At 42.9% G+C, this 14796-nt stretch overlaps 1 protein-coding gene across 4 annotated transcripts in view; it reads left to right on the top strand.

Moving 5' to 3' along the window:
* Positions 1-1866: 1866 nt before the first annotated feature.
* Positions 1867-14796, top strand: part of CLCN3 (chloride voltage-gated channel 3) — an 89518-nt gene continuing 76588 nt past the window's right edge. For all 4 annotated transcript variants that reach the window (XM_001926134.8, XM_005670487.4, XM_084994794.1 and 1 more), the window contains exons 1-2: positions 1867-2073; positions 12017-12192. In XM_001926134.8, the coding sequence (XP_001926169.5) occupies positions 12033-12192 (160 nt within the window). In that variant the 5' untranslated portion in view covers positions 1867-2073; positions 12017-12032. The remainder of the gene's footprint in view (positions 2074-12016; positions 12193-14796) is intronic.

Raw genomic sequence — 14796 nt, 5'->3', positions numbered from 1 at the left:
ATCAAAAAGGAGTTGAATCTAGAATGTTGATATCAATGCTTATGGAGTGCTATGTGCCACCAAGATACAAAAAAGAATATGTAGATCGGATATTCATTACTTTCTTGTGCTTTTACTGGAAGGACCCAAAGGGTACATTGTCAAAAGCATTAGTGTTTGATACAGAGTGTGAATCTTTGGTAGGGAAGCCATAAGCTTCTCTTGCACACCCCACTGTACAACACTCAACAGTAAAGTCTCCTCCAGCACCTATCCCTCCACCTTCTCTCGGTCAACCCAGCTCCTTTCCCTCTCTTTCCTCCCTCAAAAGGAAAACAAACTCCTCTTCCTTCATGGGCTTCCCTGAGCTCTATGAACTGGCTGATGCACATCTGGTGTCTCCCACCTGAAACACATACCAAAAAGTCTGGCCAAGCCAAGGCAGTTATCTTTCTACACGGCCACTAGTTTCTTCCATCTTTTTATGTATAAATACGTAAAATAAAGTTTCCTCCATCTTTTTATGTATGTAATATCTTTGTATGTGCTAAGAAAGTCCCTGGAAATATAGCCAAGACATAATTAATGGTATCTATCTTGGTGTCTGGTACTAAGGTTGGCCAGGCTGTGCAGGATGGCATCGCATTTCATGCTTTTTCCTTCCAAAAATTTTAAGCCATTGTGTTAGTTTTTCAAGGCTGCTGCCACAAAGTACCACAAACAGGGCGCAGGGGTGGGGGGTGGGAGTGTCTTAAAACAACAGAAATTTACTCTTGCACAGTTCTGGAGGCCAGAAGTCTGAAATCAAGGTGTCCACAGGGTTATGCCCTCCTGGAGGGCTCTCTGGAAGAATTCTTCCTTGTGTCTTCCAGCTTCTGGTGCTGAGTTCCAATCTCCGCTTCCATCTTCATATGCCCATTTTCCTGTATGTCTGCCTCTGAGTCTCTATGAGAACACCAATCCTACTGAATTAGGTCCCACCTTAATGACCTTACCTTGATCACATCTGTAAAGACCCTATTTCTAAATCAAGCCTCTTGGGGGTGGGATGGGGGGCAGGATCTTCTCTGGGGACAAGGTCAGCCTATGCTAGCCGTAATTATTTTTACAATCAAAAAACAAACTGGAGTTCCTATTTTGGCTCAGCAGGTTAAGGACTGGACATAGTCTCCCTACGGATGCAGGTTCAATCTTGGCCTGGCTAGTAGGTTAACGATCTGGTGTTGCCTGGTGTTGCCTGAGAGGTGCGGTGTAGGTCACAGATGCAGCTCGCATCTGGTGTTGCGGTGGCTGTGGTCTAGACCTCTAGCTGCATCTTGGATTGGATTCGTAGCAGGGGAACTTCCGTATGAGGCAGGTGTGGCGGGTAGAAAGAAGAAAAATAAACAAAGGCACACTATTCAATGGGCAGCATTTTACATGGCAACTTGTCTGGTCTCTTTAAAACATCAATATTATGAAAAATAAAAGTGACTTAAGAAACATAAACAAAATTCGATGTTTAAAACTTGACTGGATCCTGGTTTGAAAAAAAGGTCTGAAAAAGATTATGTTGTTGAAAATTGGCAAAACAAATATATATTTATCATCAGATGATATTAGGGATTTATTGCTCATTTCCTCGTTGTGATATTGTGATTGTGTCACCACGGGGCGGACAGCACAGCGCGAGGGATGTGACCAACTGTTAGGGAAGGGACGCCCCCCTAGCTGGCTCCGCCCCCTCAGGTGCCCCGGCCTCGCCCACCGCCTCCCCATGGACCGCCTCCTGCTTCTACAAGACCCTCCCACTGCTCCCAAGCGGCCCAATGGGCGCCGACGCGACTCCGACGGGGGGCCGGACGCCGAACGGCCGTTCACGGCTACGCGGTGACGTCAGGCGCCGACGCACCTGTCGGCCCTGCTCTCGCGGCTCCTGTCGGCTTCGTGGGGTCGGGTGGGTCGGGCCGGGGTCCGGAACCGCAGCCCTCCCCGGCGGTGCATTGAAGCCCGCAGCCGGAGTCGGGCCGGGTGATGAGGAGTGCTGGGTGGCTGGCCGCTCCTGTTCCTTCTGGAGTTGGAGCATGGCTGCAGCTGTAGTGCCTCCGGAGGGAGGTGAGCTGGGGCGGTCGCGTTGGACTCGGGGCAGCGGGTGGAGCCCAGGGCCCCGAGCGTCCGGTCCCGAGTCGCGGCGGGCTGGGCCGCTCCTGGGCCGGGCGGACCTGCTTGACGCTGACCCCGCTTCCGCACAGGTGTGAGCCCGCGCCCCTTCTGAGGTCCCTGCCTCCTTCGGGAGCCGCTGTGGACCTTGAGCAGAGCGGACCGAGGCTCCAGGGAGGGGTGGTGGTGCGCTCCCGCAGAGGGGTTTACTTCGCGACATGGGCCCAAGTTTAAAGTTAATGTTCAGCTTCTCGGGTTTTAGTTTAGATTTAAGTGTATGTCAAGACAAAGTTTGTGTATGTAGATAACATTCGTGTCTTGACTTAGACCGGAAGCTACCTTAGACCCAGAAATTAACTTTGTATAAAATACGCTTTTTTGGTAGAGTATTTTAAAACAAGCACATAGAAGATAATTACATATACCTCAGTGCGTATTAGAGGCTGAAATTTGCTTCCGTTCAAGAAAATTCTTTATAAAAATGAAAACAGTGACCCTAACTTTGTTTTTTTTTTTTTTTTTTTTTTTTTGGTTATTCTGAAGTTCAGTTCTTGCAACTATAAACTTTGAGCTATGCAGTTCAGTTACTGCAGCATCACTGTGGTTTATGTCATTGATTGTCGAACCTTTCCAGATGCTTTTCTTTTCACCTCTCAGGAGTTAATTTAGAAGATTCTTAATGAGGTAGGCATGGAAATAATTTACTGATGTCAATTTTGCTTGCCTTGTGAGTCCCTAGAAAATCGGTAGCTATCTAGAGTGCAGATAGGAGTTAAAATGCTCCTGCATGTGTTCTTGATATTCACCTCAAAAGGTGTTGTTGATTGTTTTGCTGTTACATAGTATAGCTTAAAAACCAGGTAAACCCTATAGGTTTTTCCTTAGATTGAGTAATTTATGACCTCTGGTTACTAGGAACAGCCCCTTTTGGCAGAATCCCTGACAGATTGCATCTCCTCCCACACCTTACCCCCCACACTCTTCAAAGATTGATTCTTTGCTTGAAAAACAGGTCAAGATATGTTAAAAGGTCAATATGAATGTGTAGTACCTACATCTTTACTTGGAACTTGTGTTATAGCATGAGTTTTCAAGCATATGTAGCATATTAGGAATGCTGATATTTAACCTGGTTTTGGATATATGCAGTTCGGGGGAAAGATTTGCTGAAATTACGGTTTTATGTTAGTGACTTGGCTGTTTTCCAGGTCATGTTGGTGATGGGCTTTCCATTTCCTGTTGTGACATGTTGGTAATAATTTTCGGTCTGCTCAGGAAGCCAGATTTGATCTCTGTGGTGGGTCAGATATCAAAGCAGTATCCTGTGAGGTTTGGCCACTGTCACTGCTTTGTAGAACTTGCAGCTTAGTTTTTAGTCAAACTTTTCAGCAGTGGATATGTTACTATTTTATTTTATTTATTTAGTCTTTTTGCCATTTCTTGGGCCACTCCTGCGGAATATGGAGGTTCCCAAGCTAGGGGTCGAATTGGAGCCGTAGCTGCCGGCCTACGCCAGAGTCACAGCAACTCGGGATCCAAGCCACGTCTGCAACCTACACTGCAGCTCACGGCAACGCTGGATCCTTAACCCACTGAGCAAGGCCAGGGATGGAACTTGCAACCTCATGGTTCCTAGTTGGATTCGTTAACCACTGAGCCACAACGGGAACTCCGATACGTTACTATTTTATTGAGTGAATTCTGTGATTCAGAGTCTTTCCTAAGTGATTTTGTGAATTATCTCAGTTCACCTTGAAGTAGGTGCTTTCATTTTTCCCACTGTAGGGGTGTGGAAAATGAGGCATAGAGGATTTGATTAATTTCCATAAGATCCCAGTCATTGTCAGAACTGAGGCTGAAGCCAGGCAGTGTGTTTCATTTTCACGTGTATCTAAACATTGTAGCTGTTATATATTTTGATTTTTAAAGAGAAATGTTCTTCAGCTAAGTATAAAATGAAAGATTAAAAAAAAAAAAGATGAACCCAGTAGGTAAACTGCCCTTGTGCATTACTGAAATACAGAGATTTGATCTGCAACTTTGATTGGAACCAAGTCAGGCAAATATCTTTCTTTTTTTTTTTTTTTTTAAGATCCTTTCAGTTTATTCTTTCAACAAATAATAAGTACCTACAAACTAGGTACTCTGAGTACAGCGTATTCCTCTGAATAAAGAATAGGGGAGGAGGTTGGAATTTTGAATAGTGTCATCAGAAAGGACTTCACAGGCATGGTGACAGGCAAATATATTTCTTGACCTCATGGGAAGTAGTTGAACAGTTTCTATCTTATAAAATCATGAAAATTATTTAGTTTTCAGAGTGTAAGTCTTCCATAGCATCTTTCATCTTTTTGTCGGATTGTTTACCTTTTTACAGTCTGAGTTTTATATTTGTGTTTTTCCTCCTCCCCGCCCCCCTTTTTTTGTCTTTTTAGGGCCTCACCTGTGGCAAGTGGAGGTACCCAGGCTAGGGGTGGAATTGGAGTTGTAGCTGCCAGCCTACACCACAGCTGCAGCAATACCAGATCCGAGCTGCGTCCACTACCTACACCACAGCTCACACCAGATCCTTAACCCACTGACCGAGGCCAGGGATCAAACCTGCATCCTCATGGATACTAGACACATTCATTTCTGCTGAGCCATGGCAGATTCATTTCCTCTGAGCCATGACAGGAACTCGTTTTTCCTTTTAAAATCATCTAGCATTTAACTAGATGACTGGATTAAAAACTTTTGACTGGATTAAAAAAAATTATGAACCAGGAAATTTCCTTCAGAATAGATAGCCATTTTCTTCAGAATAGATAGCCATTTCTTTTAGCAGGTTATCCATTTAATATTTTTTTGAAGAAAAGTATATAAGGTGCAGCAATTTGGACCTGCAGCCAAGCTAATGAACAGTAAAGATTAAATATTGAGAAATACTACTTTGGGGAGAAATCAGTTTCATTGTTGTCACCTCTTGTGAGTATTGACAGTTTGTATCAATATACTCTTAATATAATGACATTCTGACAGATTTCATGATATAAAGGGTGGGTGGGTCATTTCCCTGGTAAAACAAATTTGAGAAACTTGTAATAAATTTCGGTTATGAAATGAATATCTACTACTGGTTTTCTCAATAATCTTTCTTATGCTGTTAGCCATTACAGAGCTAGTTACAGTGCTAGATGGGGCTGTTCTTCGTTACCCAAACTTACTTGACCGTGAAACCTTGTACTGAACTTGTGTTCTGTGCACTTATTCTTCTGCAAATGTTTTTGTTGCCTTCTTGGCTCCATAGCTTGATTCATGCCAGTACTTTTAATTTGGTTAACTAACCTCTTCTCCCATCTCTGCCCCATGAAATCCCACTTATCTTTTAAAGTGCAAGTGTGTTTCATCCAAAGAAGGCTTCTCATCATCAATTATAGGAATGTGATCTTTTCTCTGAGCTCTCATAACAATTTTAGTGTTTCCTGTGACACCTGTCCTGTGTTGCTTTTTATTATATGGATATATAGTAATTTATAAGGAAAAAATTACCACATCCCTTTTAAGGACCATGTATAATGTAATTTATTGAAAGCTGTAAGGCCTATATAAATATGATGCTATTCCTCAGTAAAAATTTTATTTGTATTTTTTTCAATTACACGAGTAGCTATTTTATAAACTTTAGTGAGTGATTGTGTTGAAATTCATTGCCACATTTTAATCTTTGACTCATATTTCACATCCTTAGTTCTTTTTTTGTTTGTCTTTTTAGGGCCACACCCATGGCATGTGGAGGTTCCCAGGCTAGGGGTCCAATCAGAGCTGTAGCTGCTGGCCTACACCACAGCCACAGCAACTTGGGACCTGGGTTGCGTCTTTGAACTACACCACAGCTCACGGCAATGCCAGATCTTTAATCCACTGAGCAAGGTCAGAGATTGAACCCAAGTCCTCATGGATGTTAGTTGGATTCCTTAACTGCTGAGCCACGATGGGAGCTCCACATCCTTATTTCTTAACACATTTACTCGAGCCTGCTCCTTCCATGCAGTGGCTCCATCAGTTAGAGCGCCACCTCCCTGCCCCCATTGCTCTTGAGACTTTTGTCCATCAGACTGGTGGCTGGCATTTGGAGGTTTCACTTCTTTTTTCTCTCAGATTGTGCCCGCCTTTCCATCAGACAACTGGCACACCCTTGAAATTTACCTGTGGTCCCCTGTGCCCTGTGAGAGAGGCCTGACCCTTGAGGCCCTGAGCCCCGCTTGTAGGGTCTTCCTCTCTGTGTTCCCTGCTTCTGGCCCTGGCGGGGGAAGGGCGAGTGGGCTCATGGTAACCATCCCTTGGCTGCTGAGTGGCCTCAGAGGGGCCTGCAGCCTGGCCTTTAACCCCAGCTCAGGGCTCGAGGCCCGGAAGCTACTGGGAGGCACATTTGTGAATTGATCAAGCCAGAAACTTAGCAGGTGGCTCAGATGTGTGGTCTGCACCGTCCCTCACCTGGCCTTAGTTACTGCAACCTCTTAAGTCTTCCCCACAGCCCTCTCCATTCCTTGGTGTTGCTGTGATTCAGGTCAGTGGTGCCCTTGCCACGTCGTGTCAGGGCTGTTCAGGGTCTCCTGGGGTGAGGGTCTCCTGGCCCCTCTCCGTGGCGGGCCCTCAGTCTCTCTCCCTCTGTCAGGGCATCTCGCTGCCACCCCCTGCTGCTGGCTCATCAAGGTTCCTGTTGGATCAGGTGATTGCGCTTTTAAAGCTGCCTCACATGTTGACAGGACTAGGTTCCTTAGCGGGACATTCGCCCCCCGCCCCCTTTCTCCGGCTCTGTCCCTCCAACTGCCCTCCAGTCCCCACCTCTAACAGATGCTGCCCAAGCAGGCTGCATTATGCTGCTGTGTTTTCGCACGGACTTTTGTCCTTTACTGACTTTTTACCTCCTGGTTGGCCCAGTGAAGTCATCCCAGTCCTTTAGCACTACTTCCTTTCTCAGTGTTGACAGACTTTCACTCCTGCCCGGTGTCATCAGGTACCATGTGTACCTGTTCTGTGGCGCTTCTCGAGCAGCTGGAGTTATTTGTGTCTTTCCCCTTCCCTGCCTGGGAAGGTGGGTTGGAATTGTACTTGTTAGCCCAGGGTATGCTGGGTACCCGGTCTACGGTTGTTGACTACATCCATCAGTGACTCTGAAATCTGATGTTGGCTGCTAGGTGGATGGTGCCTCCAGGTAGAGATGTAGCAGTCATTTGTTATGCATTGTTGCTCACTCCTGCTGTAGATATCCACTGATGCAGCAAGAGCCTGTAGGTGAAGGCAAGACTTTTCTAAAATTTATGTGGAAAGACAAAGAAACTAGAATAGCTAAAACAATTTTGAAAAATGAGAATAAAGTGTGAAAAGTCAATCTGTCCAATTCCATAAGCTGCAGCAGTCAGTTCCGTGCGTTGTTGCTGTAGGTATAGACACACAGATCAAGATTCAGGGCAGAGGTGTTCCCATGGTGGTGCAGCAGAAACGAATCCGACTAGGAACCATGAGATTGCGGGTTCCCTCCCTGGCCTCACTCAGTGGGTCACGGATCCGACATTGCAGTGAACTGTGGTATAGGTCGCAGATGCGGCCTGGATCTTGGCTCCAATTAGACCCATAGCCTGGGAACGTCCATATGCTACAGGTGTGGCCCTAAAAAAAAAAAAAAAAAAAAAGCCAAACATGCAATCATCATATGACCCAGCCATTGCACCGCTTGGCTTTCATCCCAGAGAAATGAAGACTTATGTTCACAAAAAAACCTATACGTGGATATTTCCAGGAGCTTTGTTGTAATAGCTAAAACCTGTAAAAGAGCCAGATATTCTTCTGGGTGGATGAATGGTTGAACAAACCATGGTGTGTCCATGTCATGGACCACTGCTTAGCAACTAAAAGGAGAGAGCTGTTGACACATAAGACCACTGGGTGATTCTCCAGAGAGTTATGCTGAGTACAGAGCGCTAATCCCCAGAGTCATTTATGCCACATGAGTGAAGTGGCAAAGTTATAGAAATAGAAAACGGATTATAGGTTGCCAGGAGTTAAGGAAGGGACTGGAAGAAAGTGGTGTGGCTTTAAAGGGCAGCTTGAGGGGTCCTTGTAATGGAATGTTCTGTGTCAGTGTTGATACCACGATTATGATGCTGTCCTGTAGTCCTGTGCGATGTTACCATTGGAGGAGATGGAGGAAGGGGGACACAGCATTTCTCTGTATTATTACACCGCACGTGAAGTCACAATTATCTCAAAAAGTTTAATAAAAGAAAGGGAGCACTTAGTAGGTGTGTGTACTGTGCTAACCATGAATATGCAGAGTTGAGCAGAAATGGACACCCAGGCCTCGAGACACCTGGGGGGGAGGACAGACGTTACTAATTAATCATGTCAGTCAGTACCACCTTACACCTGGAGTAAGTGCTGTAAGCAGAGTGTGGGAACTGACAGCAAGAACTTGACCTAGCCAGGGAAGGCTTTCCTGAGCGGCTGGACTTCCAGCCACTTGCTGCTGCTCTCTGTGCCTCAGTTTCTTGCTCTGTTAGATGAGGGTAACAGTAGTATCCAAGCTGCAGGGTTGTGGTTGTATTTACTACAAATACTAAAGTAGTTAATTTGTAACATGCTTAGGATGGTGCCTAAAGTCTAATAAACTCTGATTAAAAGTTTAACCCAATAAAGGGATGCTTGAGGTGCACCCTGAAGAATGCCTAGGAGAGGTAACTAGATGAAGAGGGGAGGGTCTGTGCCAGGCCCAGGGAGGAGATGAGGGGCGGGCAGGACAGCCTGGTGAGGCCCAGGGAAAATGTGCATCCAGAACACGGGGGAAGCATGCCCCCCCACCCCCACGGGTAGCACAGGGACTGCAAGGGGCTTCAGCACTGAGGTCAAGAGTTGCTGAGCGTGGTGAAAAGTGATGAAGACCTTAACCCACATAGTGGGGAGAGACCACCATCAGTCTTGCTTTTAGAGAAGACCGTGCTGGCCGCAGTGTGTGGACCAGATGAGGGGGTCAGAGTGATCTCATGTAGGTCATTTAGGAACTTGCTGTGGTGCACCAGGCTTTCTCCCTGAGATTTCTCTGGGTTATGGCTACTCTTCACAGCTCTGCAAGAATATATTTGCAAGCCACCGGGTCTATTACAATGTTTTCAAATGGTTTTAAATATGTTTTTGACAATCTAAAAGGAAAACATAATTTCGTAGTATTGTTTTCCTTTACTTATATGCAGAATTTCTGCTGTTGTATCATGACTGACATAGCCTTTTGTGGTCAAGCCTGGGAATTGAGTTTAGAACCTAAAACAGTTTAACACTGGTGTGCAGATTCCTTCTGTGTATTTCCTTTATGCTCCCATAGAGTTTTGAATATTTTGTAGCAGTGCTGTTCAGTAAAAAATTTGTAAAAAATGTGCTGCAAATATGAGACATATGTAATCTTAAATTTCTTAGTAACCACATTAAAATGGTGAGATTGATTTTAATGCTATGTTTATTTAACCCAGTGTATCTAAAGTGTTATTTCAACTTGGACTTAATATAAAATTATTAATGAAATATTTGACATTCTTTTTTCTCCTTAGGTCTTAGAAGCCCAGTATGTATTTCACTTTAGAACACATTGCAGTTTGGACTAGCCATGTTTCAGGGTTTCTGGGTTAATAAGAATAGTTTTTCTTTTTTTTTTTTTAAAGTTATTGAATTTATAGGAATAGTAACCCATGCAGGCCTGAGGTAGTATCGTTTTGGAACAGAAATGGTTTCTCTAGTTGTAAAGAGGGTGTGGAATCTAGATGTCCCATAGGGGTGAGTGAAATGAAGATTTTATTTTTCATTTTTTTTGTCTTTTTAGGGCCACACATGTGGCATATGGAGGTCCCACTCTGGCACAATGGGATCAGCAGCATCTTGGAAGCACTGGGACACAGGTTCAGTCCCTGGCTATGGCACAGTGGATTAAGGATTTGGTGTTGCTACAGCTGTGCCTTAGATCCTGACTGTGGCTCAGATCTGATTCCTGGCCTGGGAATTCCGTATGCCTCAGAGTGGCTAAAAATGGAAAGAAAAAAAGAAAGCCTTTTGGTTATTTACTCAAGAGCCGCTATATTGAATTTGATCAACTCTAAGGATACTGCAAAGTTCTTAGCATGAATAATTATTTTCACACTATTCTAACATTTACCTTGAAATAAAACTCTTGTTTTAATTAGTGTATTATAATGAATCTCAGTGTGTTATAATAGTCTGTCTTTGATAGAGGTGGCCGTAAAACATTCATAAAGTTTCAAAGCAGTAACTGTTTAAGATTTTCTTTGTAACTTAGGTGCTAGTTTTTGGTTATTTTTCCAAGATCAGGTTAACCTTGTAGAGGGGATTTATTTTTTGGAGACTGAATGCATTTCTCTCTCTCTCTTTTTTTTTTTAACCTGGTTGATTGACTAAGCAGTCTGACATTTTGATACATGCATTGTGTTTCATTCACTGTGCCAGGTGCTGAGAGTAGATCTCTCAAAGTTTACCTTCTCTGAGGTGGTCTTTAAGTTAGGAAATTTATATAAGAAATCTCTTAAAGATAGTTATCGGTATTTAATTTTTCTAAAAGGTGTAGAAGCTTTACAAATACTTTTTAGTTATTACAGTTCTTTGGGATTATTTTTACACATGTAGAAGGAAATTTTACTGAGGACAAGAGACTGTCTTTAAAACACTTCAAGCCTTCAGTACTAGAATTCAGCTGTAGAATTGGAGTATGCTCAATTCCCTTCATCTTTAATTTTCTGTGTGTGCTCATTATGACATATCTAATAAGTCTTGTTTTACCAGGTTTACTGGTTGAACTGCTCTTACGGCTCTGTCTTTCAAGTACCCACACAGAACCTTTCAAGTCTGCTGCTAATGTCTAGCATGCTTAAGTTGAACTGTCATTTCGATGTTGAGCAAGTAGGTAGATGCTTTAAAAAAAAAAAGAAATTATTTAGGTGTTACACTGGCTTTAAAATAGAGTAAGAACAATGCACACTTGTGTACTTACTTGTTATCTACTTGGAAAAAATGGGAATTGTTGCCTATTACGTATTTTTCATGGTCGATGTTTGATTATGGGCTCTGAAGGTTTAAAGTTTAAAATGGTGAAAGGAGAATGAAATCTTAAAAATATTTTAATTACAGTATTTTAAAATTAGTATTTGCATCTGGTAAGATAATGAAAAGGGACAGACCTGGTACTTGAGCATCGGCCCGTTCCCCTGTGGGCACCTGTCATGGAGATCCCTCCAGAGATGGTCAATACCCAGTCCACCAACTATGTCCTGTATGTCATCCTACACCACATCCCACTTTTTTGGAAGAGGGAACCCAAAGCATTTCTCTGTACTTTGTTTTTTGTCTTAACAATTGATCTTGGAGATTTATACTATTACCTGAAGAAATTCTCCATTCTTTTTTTACAACTGCTTGTAATGGTGAATGAAGTTTTCACTTTTTTAAAAAAAATACAGAGACCAGAAGTTTCCTTTTGGGAATTCCTGTCTTGGCGCAGTGGAAATGAATTGTTAAACTAGGTGATTTTGGGAGTTCTCGTCGTGGCTCAGTGGTTAGCGAATCCGACTAGGAACCATGAGGTTGCGGGTTCCATCCCTGGCCTTGCTCAGTGGGTTAAGGACCCGGTGTTGCTGTGAGCTGTGGTGTAGGTTACAGACGCGGCTCAGATCCTACGTTGCTGTAGCTCTGGCGTAGGCCGGCGGCTATGGCTCTGATTCAACCCTTAGCCTGGGAACCTCCATATGCTGTGGGAACAGCCCAAGAAATGGCAAAAAGACAAAAAAAAAAAAAAAAAAAAAACTAGGTGATTTTTCTTACATGTTGGGAAAACGCTAAGGCCATTTTTTCCTCCTTTTTCCAGAAAATCAGACAGCTAAATGGAGTCTGAGCAGCTGTTCCATAGAGGCTACTATAGAAACAGCTACAACAGTATAACCAGTGCGAGTAGTGATGAGGAGCTTTTAGATGGAGCAGGTGTGATTATGGACTTTCAGACTTCTGAAGATGACAATTTGTTAGATGGGGATACAGCAGTTGGTAAGTTTGGCTTTACAACTCTTAAATATTTGTAGTGGTGGATATCTGCTAATAAATGTATACATTGTTTTACTGAAGTTACATTTTGGGTTTACTTTTTAAAATTTGAGGTGAGTCATGTAATATAAAGTTAACCATTTTAAAGTGTGCAAATCCATGGCATTTAGTACCTCGACAGTGTTGTGCAACTACCGCTTGTGTCTAGTTTTCATTACCTCCAAAGAAAACCTTGTATATGGATAAACTTTAAAATTTAAGTATAGCATAGTACAGAGGGGTGTCTACCTCTCCTTGGAGTTCTCAGAAAAATGGATAGAGGGAGACAAATAGAGTTATTATGAAAGGTTGGCTCTTTGGTTGTGGAGGCTGAGAAGTCTTACCATCTGCCATCTTCAAATTGGGGGGGTGGTGGTGCCTGGAAAGCTGGTGGTGGAGTTGCAGTCCAGACCTGAAGGCCTGGGACCTGGGGAGCTGGTGACCTCAGACTGAGTCTGGGGCACCCCATCCGGGAGTGCTGCTGTCCCAGGGCAGGAGGAGATGGGTATCCTTTCCTCTGCCTTGGTGTTCTCTTCAGATCTTCACTTTGACCAGTTGCATTGGTCTGTGGCAGTGAATTCAAATGCTAATCCCTTTCAGAAAGTCTTTCACAGACACACCGAGAAATAATCTTTCATTAGCTATCTGGGCATCCCTTAGCCCAGTCACGTTGACATATAAATTAGCCATCACTACAGTCATCACATCACAAGTATGGAAATTAATAAATTTCTGCAAAGTGAACACCCTAATACAACTAACTATGCCTCAATCAAGAAATAAAACATGATGGTTCCCCCAGAATTCTCCCTTGTTCTCCCTTCCAATTTCAAAGGTAACTCTTGATTTCTGTCACCACAGATTAGTTTTACAGGTATTTAAATTTTATGTAAATGGAGTTTATATACTGTGTATACTCTTAAGTCTGGTGTCATTTACATGTGTTTTGATTCATCTGGGTTGTTGAATATAGCAGTAGTTAGTTTAGATTCATTGCTGTATAGTATGCCATTGTGTAAATATGCTAGAATAATTTATCCTATCCATCATATATTGCAAAAGAATACTTAGTTGTTTTTTTTTTTAAGATTTTTGGCTGTTAATAATGCTGAGAATTTTCATGTACATATATTTTAATGCACATGATGTACACAATTCTGTGGGTTTTATACATCAGTATGGCATTCTTAAATGACAGGGTATGTGGGTCTCAGATACAATTTTTAAAACATTTTTGGCCGCACCTGCAGAATAGGTTAACTCTCGGGTCTGCGATGGAATCTGAACCCCAGCTGTGACCCACACCACAGCTGTGGCAACAGCAGACATACTTAATTCATTGCGCCACTGTGGGAATTCCTCAGATACTGTTGAAGATAGTTCCAAAGTGATTATGGCCTGTACATCTTGTCAGCAGTGTGCAAGAGTGCTGGTGGTTGCACATATTCACCTATATTTAATATCATCTGCTTTAAAAATTTTGTCTATTCTAGTGTGGGTGCAGTAGTCTCAAATTTTGGGCTTTATTTACATTTCCTTAATTACTTATGAACTTAAATGCCTTTTGCATGTTGATTCTTTATTTTTTTTAGGGCCACACCCACAATATATGGAAGTTGCCAGGCTTGGGGTCAAATTAGAGCTGCAGCTGCTGGCCTACACCACAGCCACATCAATGCAGGATCCAAGCCGCATCTGTTACCTATACGGCGGATCCTTAACCCAGTGAGGGAGGCCAGGGATTGAACCTGCATCCTCATGGGTACTAGTCAGATTCATTACCACTGAGCCATGACCAAACTCCTTGATTGACCTTTTTTTTTTAATTTAATTTTTATTTTTATTTGTTTTTTTGCCTTTTCTAGGGCCACTCCTGCGGCATATGGATGTTCCTGGGCTAGGGGTCTAATTGGGGCTGTAGCCGCCGGCCTACGCCAGAGCCATAGCAACGTGGGATCCAGGCCATGTCTGCAACCTGTACCACAGGTCACAGCAACGCCGGATCTTTAATAACCCACCGAGCAAGGCCAGGGATTGAACCCTCAACCTCATGGTTCCTAGTCGGATTCGTTAACCACCAAGCCGCGATGGGAACTCCTTGATTGACTTTTTAGATAGCCTCTTTTGCAATGACTGTTCAGTCTTTTTTGCCTATTTTATGAATTCTTTATGCATTCTGATTATGAGTCCTTTGTCAGGTGGATGTATTACAAGTGTCTTCTCTTGTTCTATAATATGCAATTCTACTCTTAATGGAATCTTTTGAATCAACTTTAATGAAATCCAGTTCATCTTTTATTCTTTATACTTTTGTGTTCTGTTTAAGATCACTTCCTATACTTTAAGGTCAAGAAGATAATCTCTTGTTTTCTTCTAGGGGTTTTATTTTTTGTGTGTGTCTTTCACATTTAGGTTTATAATCTACCTACAGTTAATTTTTATATGTGACGTGAATTGTGTTGAGATTCACTTTTTCCCATGTTGATAACTAGTTGACTCATTTGTAGAAGAAACCTGTTCCCCAGTGACATCCTTGTCATCTATCAAGTGAATGTGTTTCTCCAGTCT

Source organism: Sus scrofa, chromosome 14, assembly GCF_054392235.1.
Source record: "Sus scrofa isolate SSC_HxYL_T2T_F1_AM1 chromosome 14, Sscrofa_HxYL_maternal_Yorkshire_Landrace_v2.0, whole genome shotgun sequence".
NCBI lineage: Eukaryota > Metazoa > Chordata > Mammalia > Artiodactyla > Suidae > Sus > Sus scrofa.
This window is presented reverse-complemented; position numbering and strand designations above follow the sequence as displayed.